Source organism: Salmo salar, chromosome 12, assembly GCF_965601325.2.
Source record: "Salmo salar chromosome 12, fSalSal1, whole genome shotgun sequence".
Classification (NCBI taxonomy): domain Eukaryota; kingdom Metazoa; phylum Chordata; class Actinopteri; order Salmoniformes; family Salmonidae; genus Salmo; species Salmo salar.
In genome coordinates, this window is record NC_138302.1 from 81,813,872 (window position 1) to 81,835,118 (window position 21,247).

The following is a 21,247-nucleotide window of genomic DNA, read 5'->3' on the forward strand; positions in this document are numbered from 1 at the left end:
GAGAGGAGTGAGTGAAAGGATGCCAGGTCCGCAGGGAGGCGAGTTTTCCTCCATTTCCGCTCGGCTGCCCGGAGCCTTGTTCTGTGAGCTCGTAGTGAGTCGTCGAGCCACGGAGCAGGAGGGGAGGACCGAGCCGGCCTGGAGGATAGGGGACAGAGAAAATCAAAGGATGCAGAAAGGGAGGAGAGGAGGGTTGAGGAGGCAGAATCAGGAGATAGGTTGGAGAAGGTTTGAGCATAGGGAAGAGATGATAGGATGGAAGAGGAGAGAGTAGCGGGAGAGAGAGAGCGAAGGTTGGGACGGCGCAATACCATCCGAGTAGGGGCAGAGTGAGAAGTGTTGGATGAGAGCAAGAGGGAAAAGGATACAAGTTTTCAATACAGTTTTCTGTTCCCAAAACTAGAAGTGTGTTATGAACAGAGTGGACTAAGTTGTGTAGACTTTACCATTTGCCAAAGTTGTAAAAAATCGCGTTGTTTAGAAGTTATTGCACACGCGCACTATGCAGATGTCGCTAGAACGGGCCAATAGGATCTTGCTAGCTCGTGCTTGGCTCTGCCTACCTCCTTGCTTGTTCTGCTCACTATGACTCATTTGTTCCCATTGGAAACGACAGACTGGTCTGTCTTGGTTTAGCTTTTCAAATCGTTGGTTAAACGTTTCCAAACGTCACGTGCCTTATGAAAGTTGAATGGCACACAACTCTTTTTTAAATATTTATTTATTCAAACATTGTTTCTTTTTCCATACTAGAGAATAGAAATGAACTATATAACGTTAAAAATAAAACAAAATCGACAACAGAACTTGGAAAATGCCAGTGTGCAACAAAACCAGTTATTTGTAAAAAGGAAATGGATTTCAGCCGACATTCTGCACATTTTCTCAACGATGAAACATTTCATCTCAATAGTTCTGTTCCCAAAACTACAAATGTATTATGAACAGAGTGGACAAAGTTTCGTTGACTTCTTTCATCTCAATAGTTCTGTTCCCAAAACTACAAATGTATTATGAACAGAGTGGACAAAGTTTCGTTGACTTCACCCTTTGCTGAAGTTGTACAAAATCGCGTTGTTTAGGAGTGCAAAGGCTAATTTAGTTATCGCACAGGCTCACTTCAGAGTAGGCGTTCCCTAACGGAATATGCAGATGATGTTAGAACAGGCCAATAGGATTTTACTACCTCCTTGCTTGTTCTGCCCACTATGACTCATTTGTTGCCGTTGATAACGACAGGCTGTGGTTTATCTTGGTTTAGCTATTCAAATCTTCGGTTAAACTTTTCCGAACGTAACGTTGCTAGTAGGAAAGTTGAATGGCACGTTACAAACACTCCCTCACAACCCTTTTTCTGATATTTATTTATTCAAAACAGTCATAGTTTGTTTTTCCATACTAGAGAAAATAAATTTACTATATAACGTTACAAATAAAAATTTAAACAAAATTGACAACAGAACTTGGAAAATGCCAGTGGGAAACTATCAGTTATTAGTAAAAAAAAACTAAAATGCCAGCAATGCACATTAAATGATCATAAGCTCTTATGGTGACAATGTTCCAATAGTGAATATGCACTGAAAGTTTAGTTAGCACATCCATGCAAGAACACAGTAATTATCAATACAAAACATGGATACCTCCATTTTCAACATTGAGTGTCAACAACTATGACAATCATGCTGCATCATTGCAGGTATCCACTGTATTTCCATTGGGGAGTTTTATAAAAGTAACACAAACACTTATGGCCACTAGAGCATGGAAGCATATGACCAGACACATACAACAGTACATACTCATTGTCAGACTGGAAAACTACCCCTTCCCATCTCATTCCCACCCTAAACTATTGCCCCTCTACCCATCCAGCAGCTTGAGGATGCTGTCCCTCTCCTTCAGTGCTTTCCATGCCTGATCTTTCTCCTTCTTTGTCGGCATTCGTTTTTTCTGCCTAGCAGCCATGATGCGGCGGAAGCCCTCCATGACCTCATTATCCGACACCCGGACCCTCTGCCGCAACTCCTGCTTCCGCATCTCCTCCTTTGCCAGGCTGTGAGGAGGATGGAAAGTTTAGAGTAAAGGATGAATGCTGAGGCTTGTTATGAATAAAAAAAGGTTAAAATTCCCTTAATCTTTGCTCTACATATTGATGGTGGATGAAGTGGAACACAATGAGAACCAACTGGGCCTTCTATAAGTGCAACTTATTATCATCGATGTCAGAAAATCCCTCCTTATAGGTCTTGAACTAAGTCATCATACAATCCTTTTCGACCTTAATAAACCTTATTTCTGATGTATATTTTACATTTCTCCACTGTCCTTTTCTCCTGTGCTCTCACCGGAGTAGCTCCTGCTTGCGGGATCTGTTGTGGGCGCTCAGGGCTTTGAGTTCAGCCTGTCTCTTGTGTAGCTCAGCCAGCACCTCATCCTCTGAATCTCCGCCTGCTCCGGGCCGCTCCTCAGAATCCAGAAGCCCCTGAGACATCAGCTCCTCCTTGATCCGCGCTTCTAGGGAGCGTGTGTGAGGAACACTAGGAAAGAGGGAAAGTCAAGAGGAGAGAAATAACTACCGTAATTTCCGGACTATTGAGCGCACCTGAATATAAGCCGCACCCACTGAATTTAAAAAAATATATTATTTTGAACATAAATAAGCCGCACATGTCTATAAGCCGCAGGTGCCTACCGGTACATTGAAACAAATTTACACAGGCTTTAACGAAACACGGCTTGTAACAAAAAATTAAAAATTAGCAGTAAACAGTAGCCTACCAAGAAAGTCATTGCTCCAGACCAAGCTCCCGTGCAGCAGCTCTATTTCCTTTTCCAACAGCCAGATCAATCGCCTTCAACTTGAAAGCTGCATCATATGCATTTCTCCGTGTCTTTGCCATGATGAGGGTGACAAAATGACTACCGTAATCAGAATGATGGGAAGTTTGAGCGCGCTCGATTTAATCTAAACAGTAAACAAAAAAGGTTTTTGACCTTAACCCATTTGGCAATTTCATTGGTCTAATGAAAGCTTCATGCCGCCAAAAAACTGAGCACAGAATGTTTGTTTTTTTCTTTTCTTTTTTAAAGCGGGAAAAATCCATATATTAGCTGCGTCATTGTTTAAGCCGCGAGGTTCAAAGCGTGGGAAAAAAGTAGCGGCTTATAGTCCGGAAATTACGGTAGTTAACTGATTAGTGAGTTGCAGAACTTCTGCAGAGTTGCAGAAGAAGTAAGCAGTGATTGGAATACTTCGGTGTAATCTACAAAGCCTTTGTTCAGGGCTTGACATTCAGGTAAACTTGCCAGTGGCACATCGGCCAGTGCAAACTGAAAGCTACTGGCCTGAATGATGTGCAAATCATTTAAATTGTATCTCTAATTTACGGGCTGAGCAAGTAGCCTAGAGCTTATAATGACCTACCCTCCAAACACAAATAATTACATTTTACATAATTATTACTTGACAATATCATATTTACATTGATTGTTTGGAGAGAGAAAATTAAACCTTTGTGCAATCTCAAAAATAGTGTTATTGTTAGCGAGTTGTAGGGCCCTATAAAATCAGTTTTGTATTTAGCTAAATATAGTTCACGGTTTTGTTTTTCCAGGTTTCTGAGTTTCACTCTCAAAAATCACATTTTCTTATAGAGTACCAGTCCATAACAACGCTTAAACCAAATCAAGAGACCATTTTTGAGGTCTGGGAAATATATATATATATATATATATATATATATATATATATATATATATATATATATATATATATATATATATATATATATATATATATAAAAATTGAAGGGTGTAGTTTACCTTTAAATCAATTGCTCACCTAGCAAGAGACCATTGTGTTTGGCTAGCTGTGTTTTGTACTGTAGCTCTGGCTACATGATGTGATGGCAGGGTTTGCCAAACAAATGCCCCCCCAAAGGATACAAATCATCATGATATCACGTAGACCTACTTTGCAGTCAACATTTAATTAGGCCGTTTAAAAAAAAAATAAGTCTTTAGAAATATTTATTCAAACAGCACACAATGACTGAATTGCATATCGCAAAGATTTAACCAAGACTTCGGACCAAACTTTTTGAATACCTGGTTTGCATACCCATTGTTGCCTTAGAATTTACTTGTAGAGATCATAAGTTGAAACATCTTTCCTAGCTACCCTACCGTTGTCATTTCTGATTCAGAGGGGTTGGGATAAATGCGGAAGACACATTTCAGTTGAAGGCATTCAGGTATGCCTTCAGGTATCCCCCTTCATTTTGTGAGCTGCTGCACCGTGTGCGGCATGTGTTTGATAAATAATCTACATAACGAACTAACATTTTCAGGAATTCATCTGTTTTTTAATTAATTATGTAGCCTAGATTGAAAATAGCATTATTACAATATTTCTTTCACTGGCCCAAGCGGGCCAATGATGTGAATGGTTGACTGGCCCAGGGGGGTTCCAAAACCTCCCCGGGCCAGCGGGTATCCTTGTATGTCGAGCCCTGCTTTATTGCTATTCAGCATTTTCTTTCAGGGTATCTATAGAATGTATCCTACAAGGTTATGAGGGGGTGATGTTACTTTATGGAGGATAGGCCTTTACCTAAAAGCTTTGCCCTGGTTGCGTGGTGATGTCCCAGCCCCATCGTTCCCACCATCCTTCCCTGATATGTCGGGGACTGGAGAATCCTCCATGGGTGATATGATATTCTCCTGCACGAAAAAAACAACAAGATTAAAGAATTTAAATTCTACAGTTTAATTATAAAGTATTCAAATCAACTAGTTATTTGCAGGGTTAAGTTTTCAAAAGTCATTTAGAATTGTATGCATAGTCAACAATAAAGCCTAAGATACAGTTGAAGTCAGAAGTTAACCTACTTAGGTTGGAGTCATTAAAACTCATTTTTCAACCAATCCACAAATTTCTCGTTAAACTATAGTTTCGGCAAGTCGGTTTGGACATCTACTTTGTGCATGACACAAGTAATTTTTCCAACAGTTGTTTACAATTGTTCACTTATAATTCACTGTATCACAATTCCAGTGGGTCAGAAGTTTACATACACTAAGTTGACTGTGCCTTTAAACAGCTTGGAAAATTCCAGAAAATGATGTCATGGCTTTAGAAGCTTCTGATAGGCAAATTGACATCATTTGAGTCAATTGGAGGTGTACCTGTGGATGTATTTCAAGGCCTACCTTCAAACTCAGTGCCTCTTTGCTTGACATCATGGAAAAATCAAAGAAATCAGACAAGACCTCAGAAAAAAAATTGTAGACCTCCACAAGTCAGGTTCATCCTTGGGAGCAATTTCCAAACAACTGAAGGTACCACGTTCATCTGTACAAACAATAGTACGCAAGTATAAACACCATGGGACCACGCAGCCGTCATACCGCTCAGGAAGGAGACGCGTTCTGTCTCCTAGCGATGAACGTACTTTGGTGCGAAAAGTGCAAATCAATCCCAGAACAACAGCAAAGGACCTTGTGAAGATGCTGGAGGAAACAGGTACAAAACTATCTATATCCACAGTAAAACTAGTCCTATATCGACATAACCTGAAAGGCCACTGAGCAAGGAAGAAGCCACTGCTCCAAAACTGCCATAAAAAAGCCAGACTACGGTTTGCAACTGCACATGGGGACAAAGATCGTACTTTTTGGAGAATGTCCCCTGGTCTGATGTAACAAAAATAGAACTGTTTGACCATAATGGCCATCGTTATGTTTGGAGGAAAAAGGGGGAGGCTTGCAAGCCGAAGAACACCATCCCAACCGTGAAGCACGGGGTGGCAGCATCATGTTGTGGGGGTGCTTTGCTGCATATGGGACTGGTGCACTTCACAAAATAGATGGCATCATGAGGTAGGAAAACTATATGGATATATTGAAGCAACATCTCAAGACATCAGTCAGGAAGTTAAAGCTTGGTCGCAAATGGGTCTTCCAAATGAACAATGACCCCAAGCATACTTTCAAAGATGTGGCAAAATGGCTTAAGGACAACAAAGTCAAGGTATTAGAGTGGCCATCACAAAGCACTGACCTCAATCCTATAGAAAATGTGTGGGCAGAACTGAAAAAGCGTGTGCGAGCAAGGAGGCCTACAAACCTGACTCAGTTACACCAGCTCTGTCAGGAGGAATGGGCCAAAATTCACCCAACTTATTGTGGGAAGCTTGTAGAAGGCTACCCGAAACGTTTGACCCAAGTTAAACAATTTAAAGGCAATGCTACCAAATACTAATTGAGTATATGTAAACTTCTGACCCACTGGGAATGTGATGAAAGAAATAAAAGCTGAAAAAAATAATTCTCTCTACTATTATTCTGACATTTCACATTCTTAAATTAAAGTGGTAAACATTCCCTGTATTTGGTCAGTTAGGACCAAAGACAGGGAATGTTTACTAGGATTAAATGTCAGGAATTGTGAAAAACTGAGTTTAAATGTATTTGGCTAAGGTGTATGTAAACTTCTGACTTCAACTGTATGTGACCTCAACAAGAGCCTGAAGGAGCCTCTGTGTGAGAGGACCGAAGGGACAGCCATCCTCTGGGGGGTCGTGCTGGGACTCTGACTTCTTTAGCAGGGCATCCACATCTGAGAGAATAAAAGCATCCTCATATCAGATAAATACACATGATAATGTCTTTGCTGAATGTAGACAAGACACAATACCCATTTATGAAGGCTCATCCATTCAATATGTCATCATCCCCATCCCTGGTGTGCACTCACCTTTGGCGTCGAGCTCAGATAGTGGTCCCATGAGGCTTTTCTTCTTGTCGTTGGCTCGTGCTCCTTCCCTTTGTTCCTCCAGTAGATCCTCCTGAGCCCATCGCTGAGAGAAGTGTTTCCCCAATGCTGGAATCTTCACAATATAACCAATACAATACTATTAATCTATGTTTTCTCCTTGGGGAAATCTGTAACAGAGGATGTGAGTAACACACCATTCCAAAGCACAACTAATCTGAAGTGTCACAGAATACCTACTATCAGATATGCTAGTAGTGCTTGGGACCTGATAAGCCAGCTACTAATGCAATGAGCATAATATGACATAAAACACAAAAGGGGTATGATTCTGGACATTCAATATTGTACCTTGTAGTATTCAGCCTCATCATCCGGGGGCTTCAATAGTTCTTCCAGAACCCGGATTTCTTCATTTGTGATGTCAGCACAGTATGGCTCTACTGATGCCCAAAATCTGGAAAACATAATACACAGATACACTATACAATCTTGCACCTTGGACAATGAAAAACAAACACATATCCTATTCTCAAACCAGCTTGTGTCTGTAAGTGACCTTAGAGCACTGTTAAGGGTGTCCACCTACACTGCCCAGAGTGGGTGAAAATGCCTTTTAGTGGTGAAATTTCACTTGTTATATAATATATTTTACCAAGACAAATATGATTATTGATGTTCTGAATTGTTCTGTGGGGTCTTTAACATATCATTAACCTTATATCCAAAAAGTCAGACATTGTAACCTAATACATCCAATAATAAGCACCAAGCTCTGTTGACATACAGTTGAAGTTTACATACACATTAGCCAAAAACATTTGAAGTGTTTTTCACAATTCCTGACATTTAATCCTAGTAAACATTCCTTGTCTTAGGTCAGTTAGGATCACCACTTTATTTTAAGAATGTGAAATGTCAGAATAATAGTAGAGAGAATTATTTATTTCAGCTTTTATTTCTTTCATCACATTCCCAGTGGGTCAGAAGTTTACCTACACTCAATTAGTATTTGGCAGCATTGCCTTTAAATTGTTTAACTTGGGTCAAACGTTTCAGGTAGCTTTCCACAAGCTTCCCACAATAAGTTGGGTGAATTTTGGCCCATTCCTACCAACAGAGCTGGTGTAACTGAGTCAGGTTTGTAGGCCTCCTTGCTCGCACATGCTTTTTCAGCTCAGCCTACACATTTTCTATAGGATTGAGGTCAGGGCTTTGTGATGGCCACCACAATACCTTGACTTTGTTGTCCTTAAGCCATTTTGCCACAACTTTGGAAGTATGCTTGGGGTCATTGTCCATTTGGAAGACCCATTTGCGACCAAGCTTTAACTTCCTGACTGATGTCTTGAGATGTTGCTTCAATATATCCACAATTTTCCTACCTCATGATGCCATCTATTTTGTGAAGTGCACCAGTCCCTCCTGCAGCAAAGCACCCCCACAACATGATGCTGCCACCCCGTGCTTCACGGTTGGGATGGTGTTTTTCGGCTTGCAAGCCTCCCCCCATTTTCCTCTAAACATAACGATGGTCATTATGGCCAAACAGTTCCATTTTTGTTTCATCAGCCTAGAGGACATTTCTCCAAAAAGTATGATCTTTGTCCCCATGGGCAGTTGCAAACCATTGTCTGGCTTTTTTAATGGCAGTTTTGGAGCAGTGGCTTCTTCCTTGCTGAGTGGCCTTTCAGGTTGGGTCGATATAGGACTCGTTTTACTATGGATATAGAAACTTTTTTACCTGTTTCCTCCAGCATCTTCACAAGGTCCTTTGCTGTTGTTTTGGGATTGATTTGCACTTTTCACACCAAAGTACATTAATCTCTAGGAGACATAACGCGTCTCCTTCCTGAGCGGTATGACGGCTGCGTGGTCCCATGGTGTTTATACTTGCATACTATTGTTTGTACAGATAAACGTGGTACCCTCAGGCTTTTGAAAATTGCTCCCAAGGATGGACCAGATTTGTGGAGGTCTACAATTTTATTTCTGATGTCTTGATTGATTTCTTTTGATTTTCCCATGATGTCAAGCAAAGAGGCACTGAGTTTGAAGGTAGGCCTTGAAATACATCCACAGGTACACCTCCAATTGACTCAAATGATGTCAATTAGCCTATCAGAAGCTTCTAAAGCCATGACATAATTTTCTGGAATTTTTCAAGCTGTTTAAAAGGCACAGTCAACTTAGTGTATGTAAACTTCTGACCCACTGAAATTGTGATACAGTGAATTATAAGTGAAATAATCTGTCTGTAAACAATTGTTGGAAAAATTACTTGTGTCATGCACAAAGGTGATGTCCGAACCGACTTGCCAAAACTAGTTTTAATAGGAAATTTGTGGGGTGGTTGAAAAACGAGTTCTAATGACTCTAACCTAAGTGTATGTAAACTTCCGACTTCAACTGTAGCGGTGCAGGTTTCTTGAATATTTAACATTTTGTGGTCGTCATCTTCAAAGTTCTTTCCGTGGATCGCAAAAAGAAAAATTAGCATGACCGGAGCTGAATTAAATGTAAAAGGCTTTGAAATAAAAGCTTGGTATGCGCTCAGTTAGGGCTGTGGCAGTCATAACATTTTCTCAGTTGGTGATTGTCATGCAAATAGTTGCAGGTCTAACAGTAATTGACCGTTAATTAAAATAGACACGTTTAGCATCTCCTGGCTTTCACGCATAGCCTACAAGCCACTGATGCAGAACTTTGGAACATTACATTAAAAAAGGTATAATAAATCAATTTAATATAGCACATATTCAATCACAATAAATCCATGATTTATTTTAGACAGGTTTAAACTAACATCATATGAAGAAAATGTAGCCTATTTCAGAAGAACATAATAGCATATTCTGAGTTGGCCTTTTGTTAGGCCCTGATCTGGCTATGCCATATGGCTGTGGGCTACACTAGTTCACTTAGTAGACAAGATTTGCTTAGAATTCAGTGGCATTATTTTATAGTATGAAGAATAACATTGAACATTGATGAATATAATAGATAGGGAGTGCACACATGCGGCTATTCTGTGAGCGGTTAACAAAGAAACAGGTCCTCGTAAACTCAGCAAAAAAAGAAACGTCCTCTCACTGTCAACTGCGTTTATTTTCATCAAACTTAACATGTGTAAATATTTGTATGAACATCGCAAGATTCAACAACTGAGACAAACTGAACAAGTTCCACAGACATGTGACTAACAGAAATGGATTAATGTGTCCCTGAACAAAGTGGGGGGTCAAAATCAAAAGTAACGGTCAGTATCTGGTGTGGCCACCAGCTGCATTAAGTACTGCAGTGCATCTCCTCCTCATGGACTGCACCAGATTTGCCAGTTCTTGCTGTGAGATGTTACCCCACTCTTCCACCAAGGCACCTGCACGTTCCCGGACATTTCTGGGGGGAATGGCCCTAGCCCTCACCCTCCGATCCAACACGTCCCAGAAGTGCTCAATGGGATTGAGATCTGGGCTCTTCGCTGGCCATGGCAGAACACTGACATTCCTGTCTTGCAGGAAATCAGCCATACTGCTCGTTCTATGCGTGGTGGCATTGTCATGCTGGAGGGTCATGTCAGGATGAGCCTGCAGGAAGGGTACCACATGAGGGAGGAGGATGTCTTCCCTGTAACACACAGCATTGAGATTGCCTGCAATGAAAACAAGTTCAGTCTGATGATGCTGTGACACACCGCCCCAGACCATGACGGACACTCCAACTCCAAATCGATCCCGCTCCAGAGTACAGGCCTCGGTGTAACGCTCAGTCCTTCGACAATAAACTTGAATCCGACCATCACCACTGGCGAGACAAAACCATGACTCGTGAGTGAAGAGCACTTTTTGCCAGTCCTGTCTGGTCCAGAGACGGTGGGTTTGGGCCCATAAGCGACGTTGTTGCCGGTGATGTCTCGTGAAGACCTGCCTTACAACAGGCCTACAAGCCCTCAGTCCAGCCTCTCTCAGCCTATTGCGGACAGTCTGAGCACTTGTATTTTTTTTTAAAAACGTATTTTACCTTTATTTAACTAGACAAGTCAGTTAAGGACACATTCTTAATTTCAATGACAGCATAGTGGGTTAACTGCCTTGTTCAGGGGCAGAACAACAGATTTTTACCTTGTCAGCTCGGGGATTTGATCTTGCAACCTTTCAGTCACTAGTCCAACGCTCTAATCACTAGGCTACCTGCCGCCCCGAGTCTGAGCACTGATGGAGGGATTGTGCGTTCCTGGTGTAACTCAAGCAGTTGTTGTTGCCATCCTGTACCTGTCCCGCAGGTGTGATGTTCGGATGTACCAATCCTGTGCAGATGTTACACGTGGTCTGCCACTGCGAGGACAATCAGCTGTCCGTCCTGTCTCCCTGTTTATTGCCCTGGCCACATCTGCAGTCCTCATGCCTCCTTGCAGCATGCCTAAGGCACGTTCACGCAGAAGAGCAGGGACCCTGGGCATCTTTCTTTTGGTGTTTTTCAGAGTCAGCAGAAAGGCATCTTTAGTGTCCTAAGTTTTCATAACTGTGACCTTAATTGCCTACAGTCTGTAAGCTGTTAGTGTCTTAACGACCATTCCACAGGTGCATGTTCATTAATTGTTTATGGTTCATTGAACAAGCATGGGAAACAGTGTTTAAACCCTTTACAATGAAGATCTGATCTGAGTTTATATGCTTAATTTAGAGTTATTTATGCAACCTTAGAATGTATTAAAAATCACAACTAAGGCTGCATGAAGAGACTAATGATTGGAAAAAGTTGCATGAAAGGCATGAGCTCTGCTCTGTTTCTTGTGCAGGCTGCACACACTTAATCAGTCTCTCATTGACAATTTGACAAGCACTTGTTAATATTCTCACCCATCAGACTATTCTTAATTTAATCTGGTCTTTACATATAGCCTACTAATATATATGTGTGGAATATTTGTATTTATTTAGAATGGCCCACAAAAAAAACATGTAATCTGTAGCCAGCACCTGAATAGCGAATGGATGTTACATGCATTACGTTTTTAATACGCAAGCATAGGCGGCACGTCCATAAGGCTAGGGGAAGCTTTCCCTAAAGTAAAATGTTGTGAATTGTTTTAAAATCGCATTGCTTACAGTCGTAAGGAAAGGCAGCGTGCACTATTTGGGCAGATTATTGTTGAGTTGTGACTGTCTGTGAAAAGTAGAGAGCCAAGCCAGGCATTTCACAATATTTTAAAATACAATCGCGGGAAAACATAGTTTGGAAAGCAAATGTTTATTGCTGTAAAGAGAAGACAATGAAAAGACTAATCTCAACTGAATTGAGCGAACAACAGTATAGCCTATCATACTGGTACCAACAGAGAGCATCAGCAATATCCCCTGTGAGTGCGCAGTGTGCATATTCACTATTTATCATTGTTGGGTCAGTGCTACATAAAACAATTCTCTAGTCATTTAAAGTGTAGTAGAATTGCATGAAATGTGTTTATAAAAGGCCACATTTTTCCCATGCAAAGAAAGAAATGTATCTAATATAAAATATAGCCTAGACCTACTCTACACTCAGCTGCATTGAACAGTTAAAAAAATAAAAAAACTGTGATTGAGTTAAATTAGAAGCCTAAATTATAACTATCCAATCTACTCATCACATTACGAATAGTAAGCTATTTTACATAAGTTTGCAAATGCTATGATGCAAGGAAATACGTTTTATTCTAAAGGTGCATTTTTATGGTGAAAATGTGCTATCCCAAACTTGAAACTCACACACCACATATGTATGCCAGGTAAGCTACACTGGTTATAAAGTGGATTAATGTGCTTCATTTTAAGAATTGAGCAATAAATATAGCAGCACGAGAAAGATAGGATCCTCTTAAATAGTGGCTAGTCAAAACTCTTTTCACACGCGACTGGACGTATAAGAACACATTTCACTAGGCTCTGTAGCCTATACTGTTGTGGTCTCCAACTGTGTACCAGGGGTCTTAGACCTACAGGTTACATTTTTTGTTATTTGGCCACTTTAGTTGTGATACAAATCTTATCAAAACGTATAGGCCTATGGGCTAGGCTGTGTGATGTGTGCGACTATGATTTGAAAAAGTCGCCAAAAAAAGGCATGTGCTGTTTCTTGCCTTAGGCTGCACACACTGCATCATTCACAAGTGATACTACTGTCACCAATCAGACTACACTCAATGTAATATTTTCTTTACATAATAATATATGCGTGAAATTAGTTCTGATTTAGAATGGACCATTATCATGCACCCGTCAGAACAGGGGCAGAAAAAAAAGTTATCATTTGCACATAAATAGTGAATGGAGGACGCTTTTCCCTCTGTTCATTTTCATGCCAGACAGGTAGGCTACTCCTGATGTAAAGTGAAGCAATGTGCATAATATTAGGAAAGTTGAGAAATAAATATAGTAGGCCTAGCCTATAGAAAGCTGATGGTATCCTCTTCTTTTTAATAGAGTCCATCAAAACTGTTCTCACGCAATTGCATAGCCTATAGAAATGTTGCGCAACATGAGCTCATGGGCTCTCATGAAGTGTTTGATTTTCGATGACATGTGCATTGATGTCAGAGTGATTAGAGGGACAATAGAGCGGTGAGTACCAGGCCATTAGCGACTGGCAGTTAGCAAGTTTGGTAGGCTACAAATTACCATCAGCGGTATCAGAGAGCAGTTTTGGAGAAGTACCGGTGTGACCTTGGTCTGGTGGTAATGCACAGTGGTGGAAAAAAATGACCCAATTGTCTTGAGTAAAAGTAAAGATATCTTAATAGAAAACGACTCAAGTAAAAGTGACAGTCACCCAGTAAAACACTACTTGAGTAAAAGTATAAAGGTATTTGGTTTTAAATATACTTAAGTATCAAATATAAAAGTACAAGTATAAATCATTCAACATTCCTTATATTAAGCAAACCAGACGGCACAATTTTCTTGTTTTTATATTTATGGATAGCTAGGAGCACACTCATTTACAAATGAAGAATTTGTGTTTAGTGAGTCCACCAGATAAGAGGCAGTAGGATGAACAGGGATGTTCTCTTGAGTGTGTGAATTGGACCATTTTCCTGTCCTGCTAAGCATTCAAAATGTAACAAATACTTTTGGGTGTCAGGGAGTAAAAAGTATAGAATTTTCTTTAGGAATGTAGTGAAGTAAAAGTTGTCAAAAATATAAATAGTTTAGTACAGATACCCCCAAAAACTACTTAAGTAGTACTTTCAAGTATTTTGACACCACTGATAATACATCACCGTAACAGCCCTGCACTCAGTCCTCTGTTGACATTTCACAGAGATACACTTGTTTTTGTGAGAAATTTGGGAAAAATATCAGTCATTTCGAATTAGTATGAAAAGCGTATACTAAAATATGAAAATACGACATGTCACGTCTCAAAATCAATATCCATCTTAAGAAAGATGACGAGTTCAACAGGAAAGTGAGCCTGTCAGGTAGCCAGTGGCCTTTATTCTTGCACAGAATCCAGCATATCTGACATGATGCAACATTCCTGATTTCTGACCACTTTTTTTCTGGGCTCTATTGATTTAGTCACCCTAATTCTAGCCATCCTACAAGGGTAAACACTCAAATAACATCTGAACAGATTATGACAGACACATGAGGTTTGGACCATTTTCTTAGAAGATTATCTGCACTATTAACATATTATGTTACTCATTGGTCAAAAGATGCGGACACCCTACACTGTTTGAGTGAGATGTGATTGTTACTGACCTGTTGGGGGCATCGTTCTTAGGATTACGGGGAATGTCCTGTGGATCCTCACTTAACTCGTACTCCTGGACTTTGGGCTGTAGATTTTTGGATTTGGGTCGCCCAGGACCAGGCCCGTGACTGCCCTTTCCATCAAGTTTCTGCTTCTTAGGTTTGTGACGTGATGAAGCTGAAAGGTCTGCATCCTTTCCCAGCTTCAGAAAGCGCTTGTCCCCTTTCTTATCCTGCCAGTCTGTGAGGATCTGAGAAAATAGGGACCAGTCACCAACAAAACTTCATTTTCAGAGGATGACACAGCAAGATTTGTAACATCAGGCAAGTATCAGACCACTTGCAGTTTCAGAACCACCATGGCACCAAAATATCTTTCCTGTTCAACATTAGATGGAGGTGTAGCAACAGCAGGTAGAGCAAGGAGGCAAAATAAGATAGATTTATTTTTTAGACGCACATTTTCTCCTTTCCTCCACCCCTGACTGCATGTGCTGCCACAGAAATAGAATGAATAGAACAAGCTTTCCCATTCAAGTCAATGATAGCCGCCAGTCCATCCATTATGCTATCGCGAGTGTACCCATAGGAGAAAAGCAGGAAGCAACAGCAAGAAGTGTACCCATCAATATGTGCTGTGATTTGTTGATTCAACTCAACTGCCATTACAAAAAATACATTCCATTGCGTGAGCTACATTAATTAATATCATTTCATTTGAATGAACACTGTACATTAACATGGAAGTTATTACATCACAATACCAGGCAGCAATTGCGAGTGTACTCATGAGTTTACAAGTCAAATTACCAGGGTTAGAGGTTGCCAACCCATTTTAGTCATTGTTTGCTACAACACACGATTTAAGTCAAGACAGTAAATAGGCCACTCAGGAACAATGTACAAAACATTAGGAGTACCTTCCTAATATTGATTTGCACCCCCTTTTGCCCTCAAAGTAGCCTCAATTCATCGGGGAATGGACTCTACAAGGTGTCCAAAGCATTTCACAGGGATACTGGCCTATGTTGACTCCAATGCTTCCCACAGTTGTGTCAAGTTAGCTGGATGCCATTCGGGTGGTGAACCATTCTTGTAACACACGGAAAACTTTTGAGCGTGAAAAACCCAGCAGTGTTGCAAATCTTGACACACTCAAAACGGTGCGCCTGGCACCTACTACCATACCCCGTTCAAAGGCACTTAAATCTTTTGTCTTGGCAATTCACAATCCATGTCTCAATTGTCTCAAGGCTTAAAAATTATTCTTTAAATCTGTCTCCTGCCCTTCATCTACACTGACTGAAATGGATTGAACAGATGACATCAATAAGGGATCATAGCTTTCCCCTGGATTCACCTGGTCAGTCTAAGTCATGGAAAGAGCAGGTGTTCGTAATGTTTTGTACACAAAGTGTATTTGGCCTTGTGTTTTAGGTTATTGACCAGCTGAAAGGTGAATTTGCCTCCCAGTGACTGTTAGGAAGCAGACTGAACCAGGTTTTCCTCTAGAATTTTGCCTGTGCTTACTTACACTATATACAAAAGTATGTGGACACCACTTCAAATTAGTGGACTTGGCTGGTTCAGCAACACCTGTTGCTGACAGGTGTATAAAATCAGGCCCACAGCCATGCCATCTCCATAGACAAAAAAAATAAATCGGCAGTAGAACGGCCTTACTGAAGAGCTAAATTACTTTCAACGTGGCACCATCATAGGATGCCACCTTTCCAACAAGTCAGTTCATCAAATTTCTGCCCTGCTAGAGCTGCCCCGATGGCAGATGGCGGTTATGATATCGTTTAGGACCTTGAGCGTGGCTGAGGTACACCCATGATCAGCTCAGAAACCAGATTGCATAGCGGAGAAGGTACGGTGGGATTCGAAATAGTCGGTGATCTGTTTGTTAACTTGGCTTTCGAAGACCTTAGAAAGGCAGGGTAGCATAGATATAGGTCTGTAACAGTTTGGGTCTAGAGTGTCACCCCCTTTGAAGAGGTGGATGACCGCGGCAGCTTTACAATCTTTGGGGATCTTAGACGACTTGAAAGAGGGTGAACAGGCTAGTAATAGGGGTTGCAAACAATTGAGGCAGATAATTTTAGAAAGAGAGGGTCCAGATTGTCTAGCCCAGCTGATTTGTAGGGGTCCAGATTTTGTAACGCTTTCAGAACATCAGTTATCTGAATTTGGGTGAAGGAGAAATGGGGAAGGCTTGGGCAAGTTGCTGTGGGGGGTGCAGGGCTGTTTACCGGGGTAGGGGTAGTCAGGTAGAAAGCATGGCCAGCTGTAGAAAAATGCTTATTGAAATTCTCAATTATCGTGGATTTATCGGTGGTGACAGTGCTTCCTAGCCTCAGTGCAGTGGGCAGCTGGGTGCTCTTATTCTCCATGGACTTTACAGTGTCCCAGAATTTATTGAGTTTGTACTACAGGATGCAAATTTCTGTTTGAAAAAGCTAGCCTTTGCTTTCCTAACTGCCTGTGTATATTGGTTCCTAACTTCCCTGAAAAGTTGCATATAGCGGGGGCTAATCAATGCTAATGCAGTACGCCACAGGATGTTTTCGTGCTGGTCAAGGGCAGTCAGGTCTGGAGTGAACCAAGGGCTATATCTGTTCCTGGTTCTACATTTTTTGAATGGGGCATGCATATTTAAGATGGTGAGGAAAGCACATTTAAAGAATAACCTGGCATCCTCTACTGATGGAATGAGGGAACTATCCTTCTAGGATACCTGGGCCAGGTCGATTAGAAAGGCCTGCTCGCTGAAGTGTTTTAGGGAGCATTTGACAGTGATGAGGGGTGGTCGTTTGACCGCAGACCCATTACGGACGCAATGAGGCAGTGATTGCTGAGGTCCTGGTTGAAGACAGCAGAGGTGTATATAGAGGGCAGGTGGTTAGGATGATATGTATGAGGGTGCCCATGTTTACGGATTTGGAGTTGTACCTGGTAGGTTCCTTGATAATTTGTGTGAGATTGAGGGCATCTAGCTTAGATTGTAGGACGGCCGGGGTGTTTAGCATGTCCCAGTTTAGGTCACCTAACAGTACGAACTCTGAAGATAGGTGGGGGGCAATCAATTCACATTTGGTGTCCAGGGCACAGCTCGGGGCAGAAGGTGGTCTATAACAAGCGGCAACGGTGAGAGACTTGTTTCAGGAAAGGTGGATTTTTAGATGTTGAAGCTCGAATTGTTTGGGTACAGACCTGGATAGTATGACAGAACTCTGCAGGCTAACTCCGCCCCCTTTGGCAGTTCTATCTTGTCGGAAAATGTTATAGTTTCAGGATTTTTGGTGGCCTTACTAAGCCAGGATTCAGACACGGCTAGGACATCTGGGTTGGCAGAGTGTGCTAAAGCAGTGAATAAAACAAACTTAGGGAGGAGGCTTCTAATGTTAACATGCATGAAACCAAGGCTTATAGAGATACACAATCTGGAAAAGGTTACAAAAGCATTGCTAAAGACCTTGGTGTTCATCAATCCACGGTAAGACAAATTGTCTACAAATGGAGAAGATTCAGGACTGTTGCTACTCTTCCTAGGAGTGGGCGTCCTGCGGAGATCACTCCAAGAGCAATCCTGAAAGAGGTGAGAAAGAACCCAAGGGTAACAGCAAAAGACCTCCAGAAAACTCTAGAAACAACGAAAGTCTGTTCATGTGTCCACTATCAGAAAAACATTGAACCGCAACGGTGTTCATGGAAGGACACCACAAAGGAAACCACTGCTGTCTAAAAAAAACATTGCGGCACGTCTCAAGTTTGCCCAAGACCACCTGGATGTTCCACAACACTTCTGGGAAAATGTGCTGTGAACAGATGAGACAAAAGTTGAACTTTTTGGGAAAAATACATTACGCTATGTGTGGAGGAAAAATGGCACTGCACACCAACACCAAAACCTCATCCCAACTGTGAAGCATGGTAGAGGGAGCATCATGGTTTGGGGCTGCTATGCTGCCTCAGGGCCTGGACGCCTTGCAATCATTGAGGGAACAATGAATTCAAACGTGTATGAATACATTTTACAGGAGAATGTCAGGGCAGCAGTCCATGACCTCAAGCTTAAGAGAGGTTTGTGTGATGCAACAAGACAATGACCCAAAGCACACAAGTAAATCAACTAAAGAATGGCTGAAAAGGAAGAAGATTTGTGTTTTGGAATGGCCAAGTCAGAGTCCTGACCTTAACCCAATTGAGATGCTGTGGCATGACCTGAAGAGGGCTATGCAATCAAGACAACCCAGAAATATTGATGAACTGAAACAGATTTGTAGGGAGGAATGGATCAAAATTCCTCCTCAACGTTGTGCAAGTCTTATAAGCAGCTACAGGAAACGTTTGGTGGAGGTTGTTGCTGCTAAAGGAGGATCTACAAGTTACTAAATTCAAGGGTTCACTTACTTTTTCCAGCCTGCAAAGTGGATATTTACTCAATGTCTTCAATAATAATTTTAAGCGTACAATGGTTTGTGTGTTATTAGTTTAGTCAGATTGTGTTTGTCTATTATTGTGACTTACATGAAGATGAGACCACATTTTATGAGTAATCAATGAACAAAAATCAATGTAATTCCATAGGGCACAAACATTTTTATTGCAACTGTAAGTGTCGGGAGAGAAAAGTTGTGTTCCTCTCTGAAGTAAAACAATATATGGGGCAAGCGAATTAGCCTACCTTCATCTAAATCTGTGTCTGGAATATATGCAGGCAGTAGTAGCCAGCCATGTATTAGGCTATTTATTATTCGTTGATAATTGAATAAGACTAAGTAAATCATCTGCATTTTCATCTGTCAGGGTCATTTACCTTTTAACAATGTGCATGAATGAGTGAAGGTACATAACGATGCGCTCTGAGTGATAGCGCAGTAATGCGCACTTGATGTACAGACTTTACCAACATTTAAAGAGCACTTCCGGGTTTTCAGATTACAAGTATCGAGTGTGATAAAACAACAGATACGATTACGATGAGATCGTCACACCTCTAACTGAGTAGGCCTATGCCATCTTAATTTACCCAGTTTATCAAGAGATTTACCATTCAAATAAAAAGCATTACCGTTATGTTGTTATGTAGTTAGATTGTTTTTACCAAAGTCAAATTTGTTTGATTTTAAAATGTATGCATTATCATACGCCCCTGGGAAATTGTAATCAAAATTGTCAAATGTAATGATATTGAATATGGGCCATCAGCCTCCTTGACCGGTCGTTCTCTAATATTGACCTGTGGTATTGTAATAGTTAGCGTGTGTAAAAGTGTAGTGCATAAGGGAAGTACCAAAACACCTTGATATAGGGGAGGCGCATGCATGCTGATGAGGAAATGTGGCTAGGATGGAAGAAAATACTTTCATAAAACTTGCAAATGTCAAATATAAACCAGGGGGAAAAAACATAGTGTCCAATAAAAATGTAAAAAACACCCCTTCACCCCAGTAAATTTAGAACTGTCCCTTATGACCATTGGTTACATAACCATGGGTTATACAGTAATTGTGCCAGCCCTAGAGGCAACTGAATCATTGGGCAGTCCAATGACCCAAAAGCTACTCAATTACTCAGTGACATTAAATATGTGCCCATTGACTCTTACCTGTCTCTGTTCCTCCAGAGCTCTGAGACGACGGCTGGCAGAGGACAGGAGAGTCTCCAGCTCCAGCTGCAGTGTGTCCAGCTCTTCAATACCGATGCCATCGTCCTCTGAGCGCCCGAGCACTGCAGTGTAGCGGGGGCACACCTTCACATGCTCTACTGGCTTAAAGTCATAGTACTTTAGAGGCGGGCAGTCCTTCAACTCACTCATCTTGATGGTTTGAGTGGGCTATGTCTGTGTGGAGAGGCAGAGATAAAGTGCACCTTTGATCATACAAAAATTTACAGACTCATACATAATCATGAAACCAAGGTGAAGAAGAAAAAAAAAACACACACACACACACGCCTGGGCCATGCATGCTTTTGTTCCAGCCCAGTACTAATCCACTTCATTCAACTATTAACGGGCTGGTTGAATCAGGGGAGTTAGTACTGCGCTGGAACTAAAATCTGCACATCCTGTGCGGGTCCTCCCAGGACCAGGGTTGATAGCTAGAACGCTCCATCTGTCCCAAAAAAAAGAAACGCTCCTCACATTACTCACTGAACTCCATTAGCCTACTACTACTAACTTCAATACCGGGGAACAACGTTGGTGATTGCCATTGAAGATATCGTGAACATTAGCGCGTTAGCTAGCTAGCTTAGCTAACCAGCTAACGTTAGCTAGCTTTAACAGAGTACCAGTAGTGTCTGCGCTCAACGACCGGTGTTGCTTCCGAAACAAAAGTGACCATTCATAATATCAACCAGAACCCCAAATACAGTTGATAAATTGACAAAATAGTGGCTTAATTGCAAATACACCATGTAAATGGACCAAATGTTGAATATTTACGCACCAATATTTACCTCTGTACCGGCATCCATTATTGATTGAACCATCTGTGGAAGAGAGGGGATAAGAATAATCAGTAAGAGGGTCTTGTGCGTTAACGTACTAGCTATTATTGAGGCAGAAAACAATGAACAGTATTTCTCTAAGTGTTGAATGATTCTCAATTGTTAATACTTTTTTTGAGCAATTCCCATGTGACGAATACAGAACGTCAGTGACCCTCTAAATTGTAGAATGGCATCCCCGAAAAATACCAAATTGTATTTGGGGATGTGGATT

At 41.2% G+C, this 21,247-nt stretch overlaps 1 protein-coding gene across 2 annotated transcripts; it reads right to left on the reverse strand.

The window, feature by feature from the left end:
• Window positions 1-1,347: 1,347 nt before the first annotated feature.
• LOC106565817 (transcriptional adapter 3) lies at window positions 1,348-21,214 on the reverse strand. 2 transcript variants are annotated; one of them, XM_014133380.3, is made up of 10 exons: window positions 21,143-21,214; window positions 20,983-21,015; window positions 20,129-20,362; window positions 14,524-14,765; window positions 7,130-7,235; window positions 6,761-6,893; window positions 6,519-6,622; window positions 4,616-4,725; window positions 2,349-2,540; window positions 1,348-2,056 (listed from the first exon to the last, which is right to left on the reverse strand). In XM_014133380.3, exons 3-10 carry the CDS (start codon window positions 20,336-20,338, stop codon window positions 1,864-1,866), a joined length of 1,290 nt encoding a protein of 429 aa, XP_013988855.1. In that variant the 5' UTR covers window positions 20,339-20,362; window positions 20,983-21,015; window positions 21,143-21,214; the 3' UTR covers window positions 1,348-1,863. The 2 variants fall into 2 exon arrangements, with proteins under 2 accessions (XP_013988855.1, XP_013988854.1); XM_014133379.3 differs by having other exon boundaries at window positions 20,973-21,015.
• Between the last annotated feature and the right edge of the window lie 33 nt (window positions 21,215-21,247).